The 20352-nt window shown below is 36.8% G+C and overlaps 1 protein-coding gene across 1 annotated transcript; it reads right to left on the bottom strand.

Annotated features, from left to right (window-relative positions):
- Window positions 1–1746: 1746 nt before the first annotated feature.
- LOC113449920 (vomeronasal type-2 receptor 26-like) lies at window positions 1747–20079 on the bottom strand. Its single transcript, XM_087918358.1, has 4 exons — window positions 19909–20079; window positions 18152–19018; window positions 16429–16555; window positions 1747–2784 (listed from the first exon to the last, which is right to left on the bottom strand). Exons 1-4 carry the CDS (start codon window positions 20077–20079, stop codon window positions 1883–1885), a joined length of 2067 nt encoding a protein of 688 aa, XP_087774484.1. The 3' UTR covers window positions 1747–1882.
- Window positions 20080–20352: the final 273 nt, after the last annotated feature.

The following is a 20352-nucleotide window of genomic DNA, read 5'->3' as shown; positions in this document are numbered from 1 at the left end:
TTAGAATCAGTAACCAATGCAGAAGCCCATCTTCTGGTAAACATTTGAAATATTACAACCAGTTAAAACCTCAACTGTCAATTGTCAAAAGATAATTTATAAATTTCCTGGAAGGGTGACAATTAACAGGCTTTCCTTCTGGAATAAGATCAGGGTGATTTAATGCACTTTGGGAGATTTTGAAAGGCGTAATTTCACTTTCTCCTTGTATAAGTAGGTGATTGTCACCCCACCAATATTCATAGTTCCATTTCTTTTAACTAGGTAAATCTCTTTAGGATCAAAAGATTCATTTGGTTAGTTGATTTGACTAGTTGGGAAAAAAAATAATGTATATCTAAATTCTCCTTTTGAGACAAACTTTTTCTTCTTGTTGTCTATGGAGATTCTCGGTCATCCAGGTCAGGGTTGTCCCAAATATGCTTTTTCAAAAGGCAACTGGACTTTGTTTTTCCTTGAAGACATTTTGCTTTTCATCCAAGAAGATTCTTCAGTTCTGATTGAATGGTGGAGGATGGAAAGATTTGTATTCCTTACAATCATCTCATTGTTAGCATTCTTTCTGAGAGGGGTTGACCCCACTTAGAGATTTATTTGTGCCTTCCCCCACTTCTTTCTTAAACCAATAAACCAAGGATTTTTTTTTCTTTTTGTGTTTAATTTACATAGGCAAGAAACTACTTTCACATAATCTGCTGGTTGTGGTTGGGTAACTACATTCCTATTATTATTTATTTGAAAATAAAAAGAACAATGCAGACTATTAGTAATCTGTCCACCAATTAGTTGGGTTGGCAATATATAAACTAAAAATGTATGTTTGTAGCCTTAAGACAAAGTCACTGTGTTGATTTGTACTATATTCCGATTGGTTGGTTGTGTTCTGAATTGCCATAAGAGGGCACTAGAGATCATGGCTTGCTCTCTCTGACATTCTGTATCTCTGACATTCTATTTCTCTGACAGTCTGTCTCTCGGACATTCTGTCTATCTGACATTCTGTTGCTATCTAAGATTTTCTGTTATATTTATGCTGTGCTTATACTTTGATATTTTTGTTTACTGGAAATGACAAAGGCAACCGGTAAGAAGATTTTGTAATTGGATATTCTTTGGACTGTAAAAAGTATATGACCTGGACCGTTTATTGGACTGTGCTATTTCTTAAAGTAAACTTTAACTCAATTCAGTGTATGGCTGTGTGTGGCTGAATAATTATTCATAACTACTCTCATAAATGTTTTCATGTGAATGTCCTTGTTACTCAAGGGTTATTCTGTTCATACCATAACACAGACCAACTAGCAGATGCTCTAAAAGTTTCAGTTTTATGTTATTGTATTTATATTGTTCCTATAAAAATCCTTGGTTGGATTCAATTTATTATTTCATAATGTCACTCATTCTTCCTTATCTTTTCCCAATATTCTTAGCCATGCTCTAGGGTTCTTTATGTGGACTGGTGCAAAGATGTGGTTCACTTCTTTTCTATTTGTTGTGGTGCTAAGACAGTCTAATTATTCCAATTCCACCTTTCAGAATTCCACCAAAATATTGACATGTATGTTGTTGTATGTTGTTGGACTAGAAATCAAATTTTTCTGAAAATCAATCTTTTCTACATAACATTTTGGACACTGAATATTTGGCATAATATTACAAGTAACTCAAGGAAAATATATGTAACCCTTTCTGCCTTTTCCCAACAAACTATTCTACCTCTGAAATAAAGAATGAGTTGTCTTTCTTTATGAAGTGCTTATGTTATTCATGGTTATTTTGAGAAGAAGGATTGATTCTGAACTAATTTTACCAAACTGAAAGCAGAATAATGTTTGAACTAGAGAGAGAAGCTTACTAAAGAAATAAATAAAACAGGAATTCAGTTTTCTTTCTTTATTAGCTTTTCCTTTCTGTTCAAATCAGGCCTCATAACAATAATATAGCATTTGGGGAAAAAGATGAAGCCAAGTAATCCAGCTGCAGAAGCCAAAATGGAGAAGATCTCCACAGCCACCATGTACTTTCCCTTGGTGCTCAGATAGGTGGGAACAAACAACACCCAGACACTACAAAAGAGAAACACGCTGAAGGTGATAAATTTGGCTTCATTAAAGCTATCAGGTAATTTCCTGGCTAGGAAGGCCACTGTGAAGCTGATGGTTGCCAAGAACCCCATAAAGGTAAAGACAATGTAAAACATGATAGCTGAGCCTTCATTACATTCCAGGACAATTTCTTCAGGCATGGCGTGCATGTCTGAATCTGGGAATGGGGGAGATATTGCCAGCCACAAACTACAAATAGTTATTTGCACCAAAGAGCAAGACAGGACAATAGTGTTGGCCAGCCTTTTTCCCACCCATTTTCTGATTCTGGAGCCTGGTTTGGTGGCCATGAAAGCAAGGACCACTATGGTTGTCTTCCCCAATATACAAGAAATTGCTATAGAGAAGATAATGCCAAAAGCAATTTGTCTTATGAGACATGTTATTTGGTCAGGTTGTCCAATAAAAAGCAAAGTACAAAGGAAGGAGAGGAGGAGAACAACTAGAAGACTATAGGTCAGGATCCTGTTGTTAGCTTTGACAATAGGAGTGTCCCGCTGTTTAATGAAGATCCCCAGTATTATGGTTGAGATCAAAGAAAAGAAGAAAGCTACACTTGTCAAGGTGATTCCCAAGGGTTCTTTATAAGACAAGAAGGTTATATTTTTTTTAATGCAAAGCATCTGGGCCTTGTTAGGATAGTTTTCTTCAGGACATGAGAAACAGTCATCTGAATCTAGAAGAGGAAATAGAGTTGTCAAACACATTAGAATTCAGAATTTGCACAGTCTTTCCCAACTTTCAGATGAAGCCTATTTCAGTGCCTAGAATTTCCAGACTAGGATTTTGGAATCGAACCTATATGAAAGAGTGTAGACCAGGAAAGTTCTATAACTAAATTGGGTAAGAAGAGAAGCATAGTAATCACTCTGATTTTACTTAGTAAGTTATTTATCAAAGATTCATATTGCTGCCTAACTCATGGTGATGTTGGATGTCTTCCAATGATAAGACTCCATATAAAAAAGTCAATACACTCCACCTCCCTGGGAACAATATTCAGGCAAACCAGTTGATGTGCTCTGCATCAGCCTGAATGCTTAGGTTTTAGAAAAAAACTATTGCAACCCATCTCCACAATCCACATCTCAGACATACCAATAACATCCAAGCCTCCTACAACCTACCCCATCCCATTGGGCCCACCACCTTGGTAATTACAGAGAATGAGGTGCAAAGTCTATTTCACAGACAAAAGCCAGGAAAAGCACAAGCCCAGACAAGATAACTCCTTCTTGCTTAAAAGCTTGTGCAAACCAACTGTCCCCATCTTCACCCGCATCTTTAATAAATCACTAAAGATGTGCTATGTTCCTTCTTTCTTTAAATGCTCTAATATCATCCCAGTGCCGAAGAAACCTTCCATCAGGGAACTGATTGACTACAGACCAATTGCTCTAAAATCTGTAATTATGAGGACCTTTGAAAGAGTAGTGCTCACCCACCTGAAAACCATCACGGACCTGCTGTTAGACTCCTTGCAATTTTCCTACTGAGAAAATAGATTGACAGAGGATGCTGTTATTATGACTCTGCACTACATCCTACAACAGGGGTCACCAACCTTTTGGACCTCAGAGACCACCAAACTCATGATTTTAAATCCCAGGGACTACTAACCAGTTATATGGGAGTGGCCTAATTTGTGGATGTGGCTTGGTTTTCATGTGATTGGCTGGGCATGGTTTGCATGTAAATATTATAAATATTTATATAAATATTGATTTTTTTATTTAAAAAAGAGCAACTTTTACCCAAAATCAGACATAGAGGCAGGCAGATTGAGTTGCACACAGTATCACAGATTAATTCAGATATCTACCTCTCTGCCATCAGATAGCTCAGTCTGTCACATAAAGTTTGCTTGCAAGCAAACTCATAAAATTTGCTAGCAAGCAAACTCACAAAATTACCATGTATGTAACTATTGAATTTTTTATATAAAAATGAGCAATTTTTACCCAAAATCAGGCAAAGCAGGCAGGCAGATTGAGTTGCTCACATAATCATTCAGTGATTTATCTATCTGCCATCAGCCAGCTCAGTGTCACATAAAATTTGCTTGCCATGAGTCTGCACTTAATAATAGAACCTTCAGTCCTAAGGGAGGTTTGGCTGTGCTTAAAAGCAGAGATGAAGATCTAAAGACTAGCTAGAAAGCAAGAAATCCAATCATTTCCTGCTTCCTAGCTAATCTAAATCTCACAGCTGATGGTTGGAAAAATAGCAATTTAGCAAGCAAGTTTGCCGGGTAAGGAGTGAATGAGCGGGGAGGGTTCTGGTGGGCCATGTGGATGGCGCAGCCTTGTGTTTCTGTGCAGTGTGGATTAATTGCTTTGGAGGGAGTGCTCTGGGAGTGAGAAGCTTATCTGCATCCAAACAAAATTTTCTTGTGGCCCACCAGTGGGCTGCAGCCTACCAGTTGGTTACCACTCTCCTGCAAATCTTGAATCTCCAAAGACCTATGAAGGGTTCTCTTTGTAGATTTCAGCTCAACATTCAATATCATCATTCCAGATATTCTTCTTACTAAACTAAGTTGTACCTGACCGAATGTTCGGAGTCTTTACCTCAATGTGAACTGCAGGAAGAGTCTTGGGGATTCCCCAGAAAGACTGGCTGTTGGGAACAGCGCATGGTATGGGGTCCACCCCCACTGCAAACTTCTTTTGATGGAAATCCCAATCATATAGTTTTATTTCTCAGCCAAGTAGTAAATCATTTGGAGTTATATGCAACATATTACCCCTCCCAATGGTCAGTGATAGTAGCAATTACTGGAGTGTTAACTGGAGATGCAGCAGACTGCATGGCAGAGTTGCATAGTGCCCATTCTACAGAATTGATTGATGTAGGGTTATTCTTGGATTTGCTTCATAATCAATTTAAGGATAAGTCTAGAGTACACCAGACTGAGGTAGCAATAATGACATTAAAACAGAATGGAAGTCCAGCTATTGAATACGTCAGGGAGTTCAGATGATTGGTGGGAAACTGAGAACTTGGCCAGAATGCCTATTGATTAGGGAATTCAGGGCTGGTTTAGATAGAGGATTATGACAGGCTTGTCTCTACAGGGGTGTGCCCCAACAAATAACAGACTGGTATAAAACTGTTGTTGAACTAGACGTAGGGTTGAAGGAATTTAGAGAGAAATCTGAAGGTCCACGAAGAACTGGTCCAGTTGGGACTAATGTGGGAATAGGAAGGGGTGTGCAAGGAATTGTGGCCAACAATATCAGGGGTTGTTTAAATCTTAGGTGTTTTTGTTGTAATATATTGGGACATAGGGCATTTGAATGTCCTACGATAGATACAGGACGTATGAAGCAAACAGGAGGGGTCCTTCCTGAAATGTTTCACAAATTGGATATAGTGGCAGGGGAGTTAGTAGTCATGAAAAATCACAGGGTGTCACGCAACAAGAACTATCAATAGCTCCGGTCACATAAGAGATGAAGCAATATAGTGAACAGCGGCAGCCAAGAGTTGTGTCGGGACTGTATGACAGTGGTGATGACAGCCAAGAAGACACCATGGTAAGCTCTCCTGTTAGGCCATTTATAATACCTATAGTATTAGATAATGTAGGGCTTAGAGGCCTATATGGAGCATTGATAGATACCGGATGTACCAGACGTCTGATTAGTCAATGTGTGGTGGATGAATGGCATGTGCCATTAGAACCTCTTCCTACTCCCATAAAGTTCGAGCAGGTTGATGGGTCATTCTTTTTGGGAGTACCAGCTATTATGATGACTGTTCCTATTCGATTAGAAATTGAAACCCATTGGGAATGATTAAGATTCATTGTGGTATTGGAAATGCGAGAGGCAATTATTTTAGGTTTAGTTTGGTTGGATCATTGGAAACCCACCATTTGGTGGGAAGGCAGTTTTAGATGGTTGAGGCTTACTATAGGACCAGAACTACCACAGCAAGAACCAGAAGTACAACAACAGAGTTTAAGGGTGGAGCCCATTAGTTTGCTTGATGAACATAGTAGTTCCTCTTTTCCATCAGTATATCAGGATTTGGCGGAAGTGAGACAAAGTGTGAGATTCTACCACTGCACTACCCAACAGACTGTGCTATTGAACTGATTCCAGGGGCAAAATTGCCCAAACCCCAGATGTATGCAATGACACCTAAAGAAATGACAGAAATGCAGAAGTTTCTAGACAAGAATTTAGCTTGGGGATTCATTAAAGCCGGACAATTGCACATTGTTGCCCCTGTACTATTCCGAGAAAAAAAAGATGTATGTTTGTATGTTGAGTTTAGAGGACTTAATGCGGTCTGCATCAATAACCTGTACCCATTACCATTAATCAGTGAGTTGTTGGCTACCTTATCAACTGGATGTTTCTTTACTAAATTAGACTTGCATGAGGCATATTATTGGGTGAGAGTAAGACCTGAAGATGAATGGAAGACAACATTCAATTGTCCCCTTGGAAGCTATCAATTTTGAGTAATGCCTTTTGGACTACAAGGGCTGCCCACGGTATTCATGCAACTTGTTAATGGTGTACTACAAGAACATTTATACCATGGGGTGAGAGTATATTTGGTTGATATACTTATTTATACAAAAACTGTGGAAGAACATATCCAATTGGTGAGGAGTATATTAACTAAATTATTAAATGTCAAATTATATATACAAGTATTTAAGTATGAGTTCCATTGTATGAAACTAGACTACCTGGGATACCGAATCTCTAATGCAGGATTGGAGATGGATCCAATGAAAGTAAAAGCTGTAATGGAATGGAAAATCCTCCAAACAAGAAAACAGGTACAAAGTTTTTTGGGCTTTGCAAACTTTTATCAACAATTTATACCTAAATTTACCCACATTGCACTACCATTAACCAAATTGCTAAAAACAAAGAAACAAATAGAAAAACCAAAGCCAAGCCAACCAGTTAAATGTCAGAACAATGTCAACAAGCTTTTGAAACATTGAAATCATTATTCTCTCAAGCACCCATTTTACAGCATCCTAATCCAACGAAGAAGTACATTGTGCAGGAAGATGTGAGTGATGTGGCCATAGGGGCTGTCCTGTTACAAGAGAACAAAACTGGAGCACTACAGCCATGGGCATATACATCATGGAAGTTTACTACTACAGAGAGAGGAGATATGGGAGAAGGAGGCCTTCACTGTAAAATGGGCGCTAAGTACTTGGAGGCATTTCCTGGAAGGGGCACAGGAAGTTTTTGAAGTGTGGACAGATCACTGAAATTTAGAAGCATTACAAAAACCAAGATGATTGTCTCCTAAGAAGGTCAGGTGGGCCCTGTACTTTAATCGATTTAATTTCATATTAAAGTATGTACCGAAAGGACAGAATTTCATGGTGGGTGCCTTGTCCTGGTTTCCCCAATATCAATCAACAAGAGATATTATTATTCAACCCCTAATTGTTGATAACTCATCCAAAAATGTTGGTCAAGTGACTCATTTAAAGGAAACAACCTATGACACAATACGAAATGCTACTGCAGAGGATGATTGGCTGGAAAAAAAAATCCCATTTGTATTCATTTAAAGATGGCATAATTTGGAGAGGAAATAAAGTGTATGTGCCAGCCAAGTGTAGGAACAAAATACTTACAAATTGTCACGATGTAAAACAGGCAGGACATTTCAGATTTTTAAAGACATTACATCTAACCTGCCATCAGTTTTGGTGGCCTAAAATGAGGGTTGATGTTGAACACTATGTAAAGACATGACATGTATGCGCAACATCTAAGCCTAGAGTAGGCAAACCACTGGGACTATTGCAAACAGTATCAGAGCCAACACGTCCATGGCAGGATATAGACGTGGATTTTATTGTTGAATTGCCAAGCAGCAAGGGATACACTGTAATATGGACCATAATTGACTTATTTTCAAAACAAGCGCACTTTGTCCCCTGCAAAGGCCTACCCTCAGAAGGGGGATTGGCAGACATATTTGTGACACAAGTGTATAGATTACACGGGTGCCCAGAAGAATAATATCTGACAGTGGGGTGAAGTTCACAGCGCGTTTTTGGAGGCCATTCCTAGTTTTGATGGGGTCTTCTCAGGGACTCAGCTTAGCATATCACCCGAGTACAAATGGAGTCACAGAAAGAGTGAATGCCATGGTCGAATGCTATTTAAGGTCATATATCTCACATCAACAAAGAGAATGGGTAGATTTATTACTGTTCACTGAAATTGCTTACAATAACACACTGCATAGCAATACTGGGTACAGTCCATTTTATATAGTATATGGCATGGAATTCAGCCCAAGTTTGGAATTCATCTCTCAAGAAGAAGACCCACCTGGTGTTAAAGAATGGGCAGAAAAAATACAAGGATGGTGGAATAATGTACAAAAAGTGTTAGAAAAAGCTTCCAGAGAATATAAAATTCAAACAAACAAACAAAAAAAGACAGGATATTAAACCCTTACAGGTGGGAGATAAAGTGTATCTTTCTTCCAAATATATTAAATTAAAACTGAACAGCTGGAAACTGGGCCCAAAATATTTAGGCCCTTTTGATATAGTAAGAGTAATCAACCCTGTGACAGTTAAACTCAAATTACCATCATGGCTAGGGCAGATTCATCCCATTTGTCATACAAATTTACTTAAAACAAGTGTCACTAGAAATGATGAGATCCCTATGAAACCAATACGTGGAGAACCAAAACAATTTGAAATAGATAGAATACTAGATTCTAGAATACGAAGACATACTATTCAATACCTAGTATGATGGAAAGGGTATCCCAAATCAGAGGCATCCTGGGTGAATGAATCGGATATGTGTGTAGATAGACTGAGGAAAAAAGTCCACAACCATCATCCTGATAAGCCAGGGGCTGTTGTATAACCTCTATACACCATTATCCCTTTGTCTAATGTGTTCTTGTATTTTAGGCAGAATCTTGGTAGAGGGGGCCACCCTGTCATGACTCCAATAAAGAATGGACTGGAGCTGAGACAGCCAGGATGTGATACGACCATAGTCTTTTATTTGCCTTACATTGATTGTGTTACCACGTTGACGTTAGGATGAATATTCTTCAAGTGACTGACATCGACTTCCTGACAAGGAGTGGTACAATAATAATGATTCATGGCTGGATGTCAAGGGGGTGGTGTTGTAATAATGGTACAAGGCAAATGGGGGTACATGGACTCATTGAGCAAGGGAAAGGTGCAGTTACCATGTTTCTTTAATTTAAGGATGCTGGATGTTAGGCAGCGAAGGTGGCCAGAAGGTGGTTATAGTAATTATGTTGTTATCCAAAGTATAACATGTATAAATACAGCTCTGGATTGCAACGAAACCCAGAGCTGACTTTAAACATAATTTGATCACGGTTACCTGTTGTTGTGGTGTGGAAGATGAATAAAAACTTCACTGAAGCTACACAAGTGAGTTAATATCTTATCATTCACCCCCTCAATATCGGACGAACAGCCGACAGTAGCCATTAAAACAAAAGAAACCACATGGCTTTAAGGAGACTTCCAGTCCTAAGATTCTTTGGGTGGAGTCTTGAACTGAGTCAGCTGAGAATGGAACAAGCTGTGGTTCCCTAACAGGATTCCCTGAACGGTGTCAGCAATTCAGCGTGTTTTACTCTGTTTCAATAATTCAATGTGTTTTTAATCATCCTGTAACAACCTCTTTCAGCTTTTACAGCATGTCTCACCCAATGGATCAGATAACAGCAGCCATCAAAGCAATAAATCACCCAGCTGATTACTCAGCCTGCATTTAAATCCCTACTCAGCTAATTGGACAACCTCCACTAAACCCCCACCCAAATCTCATCCATTCCAAACTCTCAAGTAGATGATTGGAGAATTCATTCAGATCATCTCCATTTGAATCTAACAAGGAGCAATGCTTCCTCTTTAAAAACAGAAAACAAACAAACAAACAAACAACTTGGCTTTAAGGAAAAACAAAGGAACTTTTCACTAAAAACCTCCAATACTTCACAACCTCCAGTATTTCATTATCGCAAGACCAAATATTGATAGATAATGCTTTGTCTAAAATGATTTATCATCTAATAGTATAATAATTAATTGTTAAATAACCACCAATTTACTGACTGATTGAATTGATAGAGATTTAATACTGTATCATTGATTATCTAGTTGATTGATTGATTGATTTTTAGTAATAAGTAACCTTATTTTTGATTTGTTCTCTAACTTATCAATTAACATTTATTAATTATCAACATTCATTAAGTATCACATTAATTAGCTATTGTAATTGTTTAGTGTATTATTGTCATTGACCATGCCAGCCAAAAACTCCAAACCTTCCACTACCAAACAACAACAAAAGAATAATATCTCTACCAATAACCTCCTAGACTCGTGCACATGTTTAAGATGTCTTGAAACCATAAATGAAAGTGAAAATAACATCAAATGCCACCTATGAGACAATAGAGCCCACCTTGCCTGTCTAAACTTAAACAAAAGCTTCACTGATCTCCTAAAAAAAATCAGATACATTCCCTTGTCTATGTCCATCATGTTTGCCTAAGCTAAACAAACTAAATACCCTGCCTGACAGAGTTGAAAGCATAGAATCACTCATTCACTCAATAGAAGAATGTTTAGCAACACGTTTTGAAACAACTATACAAGCAAGCCTAATTTCTGTTCAAAAAAATACAGCACAGATAAGTAAATACCTATCAGCTCAAAATCAATTCCCAACTCAACAACCACTACCACAACTACTACCTCAACTACAATCACAACGACAACCAAAAATAACCATGAAGCCACAGCCACAAATAATTACTATCCCATCAAATAATTTCACAAATGATATCCCCTTACGCATCAGAAACGTCATGGAATATAATCAGAAGCATCCAAATGCCATCTTATTTGGTCTTGAAGACACCATCCAATCAGATGACATCACCAAAGTTTGCAATATCATAAGCAATTCAAATACAACAAACATGAAGATAACAGTGAAATAACCAGAAATGGCCCTGAGTTCAAATACAATGACAGCTCTGTGGCCCCAAGATTTTGTAGAATTGCTTGCAAAAATGAGCCCAGCAAATGTATATTCATTCATAACCAATCCCACCCATAAAAACTTCACTCAAGACCAGACTTATCCATTCTGCAAAGAATCCGCTTCTGTGAACTCCGCACAAAACTCAAAAAACATCTAGAAAATGGAGAGAAGGACCTGTACATTGACTACCATGCTGATTGCATCCAAAGCAAGGCACACAACCCACCAACTCCATATCCAACCCTACCTCATTCAACCCACCATCATCAAAAACTAGGCATGGACACCCCTAACTACCTCTATTCCAACTACAACTGGCCTTACACTGGCTACTCAATGCAAGAAACCTTGTAAATAAAATACCTGAATTTCTCCTCGTACTAAATACGGCTAAATTCGACAACATATTTGTCTGTGAAACATGGCTCAATGCATCTCTCCCTGACTCCATTACTACAGTAAGAGATTATCATGTTTACTGATCAGATCATGAAATCCATAGAGGAGGTGGTATTGATATCTTCTATAAAAAGCCCCTACATCTAAAAAATATCTGTTACCCAGGAGCTTGCTTTCCTGAGACCATTGTCTGTGAACTGTCCTTAAATATCACATTTCAATTCTTACTATGTTACAGAGCCCTTGATTATGACATCGAACATGTAAACAAGTTAAATTCACTACTAACATGGGCAACATCCTGCCACATGCTTTTATCTTTCTTGGTGACCTCAATTTACCTCATAATAACTGGACCCTAAACGAATGTAAAACTGAACCCATACATGCAACCTTCCAAAATGCTGTAACAAATCTGGGACTAGAACAACTAGTAATCAACAATACTAGACTTAACAACTGCCTCAATCTCATCTCCTGCAAGAGTTTGAATTCAATTTATGGAATACAAATTAAAAACCCTTTTCCAACAGTGATCACAACATGATTGTCTCAACATACATCACACAAAAATCATCATAATGACCGGATTCCCAATTATAACTTCAAAAAAGGCAACTATAATATTATAGACAACAATCTCTCATTTCTTGATTGGCAATTTCTATTCACTGGATGCAATACTGTTTCAGACCATAACAACATATTTTTAATTGAAGTCCAAAGAGTCATCAAACTATATGCACCAATAACAACTCCCAAAACCAGAAAGAACAGATTACTCATAACAATAAGGAAGCTTCAATTCAGAAAGAGATAACTTTGGCAGAAAAACAAATCTGGTCATATTGCCAACTTCAAAATTCATTATAAAAAATTATGCCACCAGATAAAGACTGAATGCATCAATTATCACATTAAAAAAGAGGAAAACCTTCTGCGGACCAATTCCACCTTTGCTTTCTACAATTTTGTAAACAACAAACTAAAAGACTCAAGGTCCATCCCACCCCTGAAAGGACCTAATGGTAAAGACTGCAACCACGACACCATTAAAGCCAACATCTTTAACACATTCTTTGGCTCTGTATTTGTGAACAGCAATGGATCATGTCCAACATTTCCTAGTCAAACCACAAGCAACTACAATGATCTAATACATATTGATTTTACAGAAGACAATGTTGAAAAAGCTCCATGCAATCTAAAAACATCTCTATCTATTGGACCGGATGAAATAAGTGCCTACTTCTTAAAAAGAGCTATCCACTGCCATAGCTGAACTTCTAAACATAATCTATGAAAAATCTTTCAGGACCAGTTCTTTGCCAAACCTATGGTCACAAGCCACAGTCATCCCCATCTTCAAAAAGGGAGACCCCAACCTAGTTGAAAATTACAGACCAATCACTATATGCTGTGTCACCTGTAAAGTCATGGAATCAATTATTAACCAATCCATTATCCTCCACTTAGAGACAAACAACCTACTCTCTAATAAACAATTTGGTTTCAGAAAAAAACTATCCGGTAATCTGCAACTCTTACACTGCAAAAATATATGGACTACACAACTTGATCAGGGAAAAGCAATAGACACAATCTACATAGACTGATGTAAAGCCTTTGATTCAGTTCTGCATGACAAACTACTCCTAAAACTAAAATCTTATAGTAACTCTGGACAACTGCATAACTGGATAGAAGCATTCCTGTCATACAGAAAACAAATGGTCAAAATTGGGAGTGTCCTATCAAATTCTGAACCTGTCAACAGTGGTGTTCACCAAGGCAGTGTTCTAGGACCAACTCTCTTCATACTCTACATAAATGACCTCTATGATCATATTAAGAGCAACTGTGTTTTCTTTGCTGATGATGTAAAGCTATTCAACACCACCGATAATACTGCTACCCTTCAAAAAGACCTTGACGATGTATCCGAATGGTCAAACAAATGGCAACTTCAAATCTCAACAAATAAATGCTCTGTCTTACATATTGGCAAATAAAATAAAATAAAATACAAGCTGAATAGTCAAGTCCTTGTTGATGATCCAAACTCTGTCAAAGACCATGGAGTACTCCTCTCTAATGATCTAAGTGCTAGAGCCCACTGTAACTACATAAAGGCATACAAAAAGGCATTAAGAGTTGTTAACCTAATCTTATGTAGCTTTTTCTCTGGTAATATTACACTAATAACTAGAGCGTACAAAACATTTGCTAGACCAATACTTGAATACAGCTCATCAGTCTGGAACCCACATTACATGTCTGATATTAACACAGTTGAGAAAGTCCAGAAATATTTCACAAGAAGAGTTCTCTACTCCTATAATTGCAGAATACCTTATGCCAACAGACTTGAAATTCCAGACCTAGAAAATTTAGAATTACGCCGCCTTTGGTCCGATCTAAGTATAGTATATAAAATCATACATTGCAATGTCCTACCTGTCAATGAATACTTCAGCTTCAACAATAACAATACCAAAGCACATTATAGACACAAATTCATGGTTAACCACACCAAACTTGATTGCAGGAAATACGACTTCAGCAACAGAGTGGTCAATGTCTGGAATACTCTACCTGATTCAGTGGTTTCTTCCCGAAACCCTAAAAACTTTAAACTTGGACTGACTACTATTGACCTCACCACTTTCCTAAGAGGTCTGTAGGGGGCATGCATAAGTGCACCAATGTGCCTACCATCCCTATCCTATTGTTTCTTTTTATTTTTCTTATATGTATCCATTTCATGTATTTATAACTATGTTTATACCTGTTATAATTGCTTGACAAATAAAATAAATAAATAAATAAGCTTCCTAACAAAGAGGAAGCAACAGGTGAGGCTAGGGAAAATTATATCAGATAACTGTAGAATTAGCACAGGAGCCACCGAGAGCCATGTACTTTCTCCACTTCTCCCTCTATATACCAATGACTGCCTCTCAAAAGATCCCTTTGTTAAAGTACTGAAGTTTGCTGATGATACAAAGGTGATAGGTTACATTCGAGACAACAATGAACCTTCACACAAATGGGAGGTTGAACAACTAGCTTTGTGGTGCAACCAGAACAATCTTGAACTAAATACACTCAAAACCATAGAAATAGTGGTAGATTTTAGGAGAAACCCTCCTATACAATCACCTCTTACAATACTAGACAACAGAGTATCTGCAGCAGAGACCTTCAAATTTCTAGGTTCTACCATATCTCAAGACTTAAAATGGACATCTAACATCAAAAACATCATCAAAAAAGCACAAGAAAGAATGTTCTTTCCATGCCAACTCAGAAAGCTCAAACTGCCCAAAGAGCTGCTGATTCAGTTCTATAGAGGAATTATTGAGTCTGTCATCTGAACCACTATAACTGTCTGGTTAGGCTCTGCAACCAAACAAGATAGATAATGACTTCAACAGATAATTAGAACTGCAGAAAAAAACAATTGCTACCAACCTGCCTTCCATTGAGGATCTGTATACTGCACGAGTCAAAAAGAGGGCTATGTAAATATCTACAGACCTCTCACATCCTGGACATAAATTGTTTCAACTTCTACTCTCAAAACACTGCATACCAGAAGAACTAGACATCAGAACAGATTTTTTCCCAAATGCCAACAACTAATTCCCACAACACTGGCAAATTATTTACTAAGACTATATTATTATTATTCCTCTCATCCTTCCTACTTATGACTATACCTGTGTTTCTTGTATCTTCAAAATTTATTTTGTTTTATTTGTTTCCTAGCATGATTTGATTGCTTATTAATAACCTAAGATGAACTCTAAGTGTTGTATCTTAGGATTCTTGATGAATGTCTTTTATTTTTTTCTTGATGTACAACTGAAAACATATGCATCAAAGACAAATTCCTTGTGTGTCCAATCACACTTGGCCAATAAAGAATTCTATTCTACTCTATTCTATTCTATTCTATTCTATTCTATTCTATTCTATTCTATTCTATTCTATTCTATTCTATTCTATTCTAGGCATTTCAAGAGAGCATCACAGTGGGAGCCAGTTATATCTCTACTCAGATGATGTTCCTCAAGGAATGAGCCACTATAAAAAGACTCTTTATCTTCATCCAACTGGATGGACTTTCTTAGTAGGAGGGATAGCCATAATAAATCCAGCCTTCCAGATATGCTGGCTTGTGTAGATATAACTAGGAAGAGATAAGTCTAAAAAAAACCCTGGCTATGGTTTTAAATTGTTAACCAGCACTTGGATTTGAAAGCAAATGGGTAATCAATGGATGTCCCACAAGAGAGGTGACACATGTGTGAATATACATTTGCATAAAACCACATGGGACACCACATTTTGAACAAATCGGATATTTTTCAAGATAAGGCCCATGTAGATCACTTTAAGAATAATTGTCAAGTAAGTTTTGCACATTTTATTACCTTTCTTGCCATAATTGTTAAGTGAATCATTGTAGTTGTACAGTGCTTCAAAACAATGTATATATTCAGTGACTATGCTTACTTTAATATAAAAGGCAGTCCTTTATTTCCAAAAAAATGCCTTTAGATTTATTTATTTTTCAAAAAACTGATTTTTGTCCTTCTATATGCCTCATTTAATTCTTTTGTACAATAAGTGCCATATAATCCAGTCTCCTACACTCATTGGAAAAATATGGAAATAGAATCATTTTTTCAAAATAAATTACACATTCTGTTTTATTTTTGATATTTCCTATTAAAAATGAATTTTTAAAGTTATTACTTGGTTTTGCTCTTGAATTTTCCATTCTAAAAGAAAAATTATTGACCTTCGGAGTTAATAGACATCAACAGTTCTTCCATGGTATCTTTTACCTGTCTGATTGGCAATTTTCCCTTCTGGGCAACGAAGGCATTTATAACAGCAAAAAGGTTTCCCTTCAATTTTGATCTTGCTGTAACCCAAGGAGCAATGATCATTGCACAAAGAAAGAGGTTGAGTCTGTTAATAAATGAAAGTAAAATACATTCAGAATTTAAGCATTAATCTAAGAAATTATAATCTTCAAGGTATCTGCCCTTTCAGTTTTGTATTAGAATTTTGCAAACTTCCATTCTGGTGTGCATGATCGGTTTTATTTCATAAAATATTTCTTGTCATAATAAATCATGTAAATGGAAAATTCTCTTATTCCACACATAGATCTCAAAGATTAGGGCTACTTAGCTCAGAGCTTGGAGTTTATTAAGCTACTATTTCTTACAGAAAATTCTCTTCAAAGTCTTCTGCATCAAGATATATTGCTTTTCATTTAACCTATTTATTAATAATGTTCAACTATTGAAAAAAACTTGCCAGAATAGCTGTAACATCAATGCAACCCTTGAAAAATGAATAGATGATACCTGATTAAAAAGATTGGCCCACACAATGTTATCTGCTGATAGAGAGAGAAGGCTTTCTAGTTGAGCTGATGGATTTACTTTTCCAACTTTGATCTTAAGAAAGGATTGATTTGGGAAAGTAACCCAGTTGATAATGTCAAAGCCAGCTGCAACCTTCCCATTCTGGTCAAAGAAAATTTTTCTCCAGGGCTGTTGTTAAATGAGACTTTTCTTAGGTAGTGGTGAAGCTCAAGGGAAGAACATCACTGAAATTAATATGCAGAAATGGCAAAAATAAACAGCAATAACATTTCGAAAGATATTGTTGCACTCTGATCCATCAGCTCCATCCATAGCAGAAGAAGAAATATCAAAAGAATCAGGGAAGTACTAACAACCCTCGTTTCAATTTTTATCACCTAAATATACATGCCTCCATTACCAGAATTTTCATTCTCAGAGTCTGAAACCACCAACATATTGTCTTGTTCTTCTCTCTGATATTTATCCATCTAACTAGAATTAGCTTGACTGTGCTTTTCAACACTCTCTAAGTGGTTTACAGAGTCAGTATATTGCCCCAAACTATTTGGGTCCTCATTTTACTGATCTTGGAAGGCTGAGACAACCTTGAGTCTTTCACGATCAAACTCCTGGCAGTGACCAATGGGTTAGCTTACAATACTTCAGGGTAAGTTATGTCCTTTCAAAATTCTCTATGTGTTAGAGAAAAAGCATGTGCATCATTTCCCTTAATTTTTCCAAGGAGGAAGAACTTCTCTCACTATTCCTAAAATTTAGGAATCCTTTTTTAGTTTCATACATTGTAATTAGTAAACTTAATTACATTAAATTACAATTAAGTTGATTAATTAGAATGTAATTAAACAATGCCAGGGAGAAGGCATACCCATTTTAATTAGCAGACATTACCGTAATTGTAAATTTAAAAACCAGAAATAGTATCACTTATTTATAATATTATAGAAAGACCACATAAAACTTGACTATAAAAGTAATAAAATACTTGAGTGACACAAAGAATCATTCTCAGAGAAATCAACCACTACATAAAAAATGGGAAAATGTGCACATTCTGATCTATCTAAGTTATATTTTCACCTTATATTTAAATGGGTTTCTACATACTTTACGTAAAGTTGTAGATATGGAAGCAAAATCACCTGCTAAATTAATAACTACAGGAGATTACCTGCCATACTTGATGATTGATAACCTTCATTTTTGAAACAGGGGTACCAGCAATTGCTCTGTGTTTGGAGTAGGAAGTAAGCATGGTTTGGAGAGCGTGTGCCACAGCATAAACTGCATTGTAGACACTGTAGCTTTGCCCAGTCATGCTCAATTCAAAAACAAAATCTGGAAGGGTCTCCAGCTTCTCTTCCCCAGTGCAACTTTTCTCCGACTCTTGGTTTAAAGTGGACTTTGAGAAAGAACATTCAAAAGCTTGTTCCCAAAAGATCCTTGAAAAACTGTCCTTCTCTTCTAGAACATTGTTTCTCATCTGAAAAAATCTATTGAATCCTAATAATTCTTTTGATGCAACTGTGAAAGAAAGAGCCCCATGGATGAAGTCCATACTTCTGTCTTTTTGGAATGGGACAGAAGTGTATTCCATCTGGGCCGGGAAAATCCAAACTTTGTCTTTTTTCTCCACTGCTGTGTCCACAATTTCCGAAACAGAGGAAATCATTCTTAAAAATGGCATCAATTGGTTTTCAGAATATACAATGACAACACTGGAGGTACTTGTCATAATGACTCTGTATATTTCAATAAAATTATTCAGTAGTTCTCCCATCTCATTTGAAAATGTTTCTGTTGGAAACTCTTCAATGTAATCAAAACAGATTCCATTCTGTGAAAATAGAACAAGCTTCTCCCTCAGAAATCTTTCACCAATCTCATTTTCTTGAAAAATTATCCCTATCCAAGTCCACCTAAAATGCAGCAGCAATTGGATAATTCCCATAATTTGAAGATGTTCATTTGGGAACATATGATGGAAGAAGACTTCTTGAATTAGGTTATCAATCACTGGAGCAGAGCCATATGTTAGCTAAGAAGAAATAGAAAAGAGAAAATAAAACATTTTTTTCCAAGGGACTTTTACGAGCAAACCTTTGGATGTTCTTTCACAAAATCCACAAAAGCAGAGGTGGTGTGGGGAATGGTTAATTTTCAGGGGAGTCAAAGGAAAGGAGGGGGACCAATAATTGTAGAACTGTATGTTTGATCTTAGTTCTTTGATATAGTCCATACAAGAAGTAAAACAATGAATAATTGTTCTAGATTTATTGTAAGATTATATTAATATCTTGCAAGATCTCATTCACTCATGATTTCACAAAGTTTATTATATAAGAGTAGAAATCCAACACATAGTTGTCCAACTTTCCTTAAAAACAGTGATGGAACACCCCTAACTCCAAGGGACAGTCTGGTTTTCTACCTAATATGAAACTTTCATGGAAAGCAACAGAGAAATACTTCAAAGTAAATCTGAAAAGTCTGTCATAAGATCAAGAGGATTTGTCCTATTTCCTATATTGTAAAGTGGAAACAAGTGTCTACGGAGGTCATAGTTGTCTCAACAGTGCTTTTTCAAAAGGCAACTGGAAATGAAAAAGGAAATGAGAAAACAAAGATGTTTTACTTCTCATCCATGAAGTTTCATCAGATCAACCCCACCATCCTGCTATAACTGATGAAGCTTCTTAGATGAGAAGTGAAATGTCTGCTTCACCAAGGAAAGAAACAGTCTTTTGAAAAAGCACCTTTGAGGCACAGTGGGAACAAAATATCTTTTCACAAATGCTTTGAGTATTTTCTGCAAATTAGGACAGGAAATTTTGAAAGTGTTTTGTGATTTCACTTACATTCAGATTGCCATTAATTGCAAGCAATAGAGAAAGGCATACATTACTTGGTTTCTTTGGCAGGTCTTACCTGTGGAATCTTGTAAATACTCAATATGTCAGCCATAACTCGAGAGATATGAGAATTGGGTCCTGCAAGAACACATACTAAATTTTGGTGGATGTTACATCTGTAGTTGGGAATGAAACTGTCATGTGAAGAAAGAAGCTCCATAGAAGCAAGATATGTCCGTGATGCCATGAAATAGCTGTTAGATGCACCAAAGCCCAGAGTGGTATTTGGCAAGATTTGAGGAGTTGTGTTAATCTCATTTACAGCAAAGATTAAAGACATGATATGCAGGTAGTTCTGTAGAAGCAAACTTCAGAGGAGTGTAATGTCACAACAGTTGCATTTCCACACAGAGAGTTTCAAATTAATATTTGTTACCAGCAACATCCAAAAATAAACTCTATGCCCACAAAGAAAATGTGTAGAAAATACTTGTCCTCAGTTTCATGAGTGAAATAGTGA

Source organism: Pseudonaja textilis, chromosome Z, assembly GCF_049901715.1.
Source record: "Pseudonaja textilis isolate UNSWEBS1 chromosome Z, rPseTex1.2, whole genome shotgun sequence".
Classification (NCBI taxonomy): Eukaryota; Metazoa; Chordata; class Lepidosauria; order Squamata; family Elapidae; genus Pseudonaja; species Pseudonaja textilis.
Note: the sequence above shows the minus strand (reverse complement) of the source record. Positions and strands in the feature narration are given on the sequence as shown.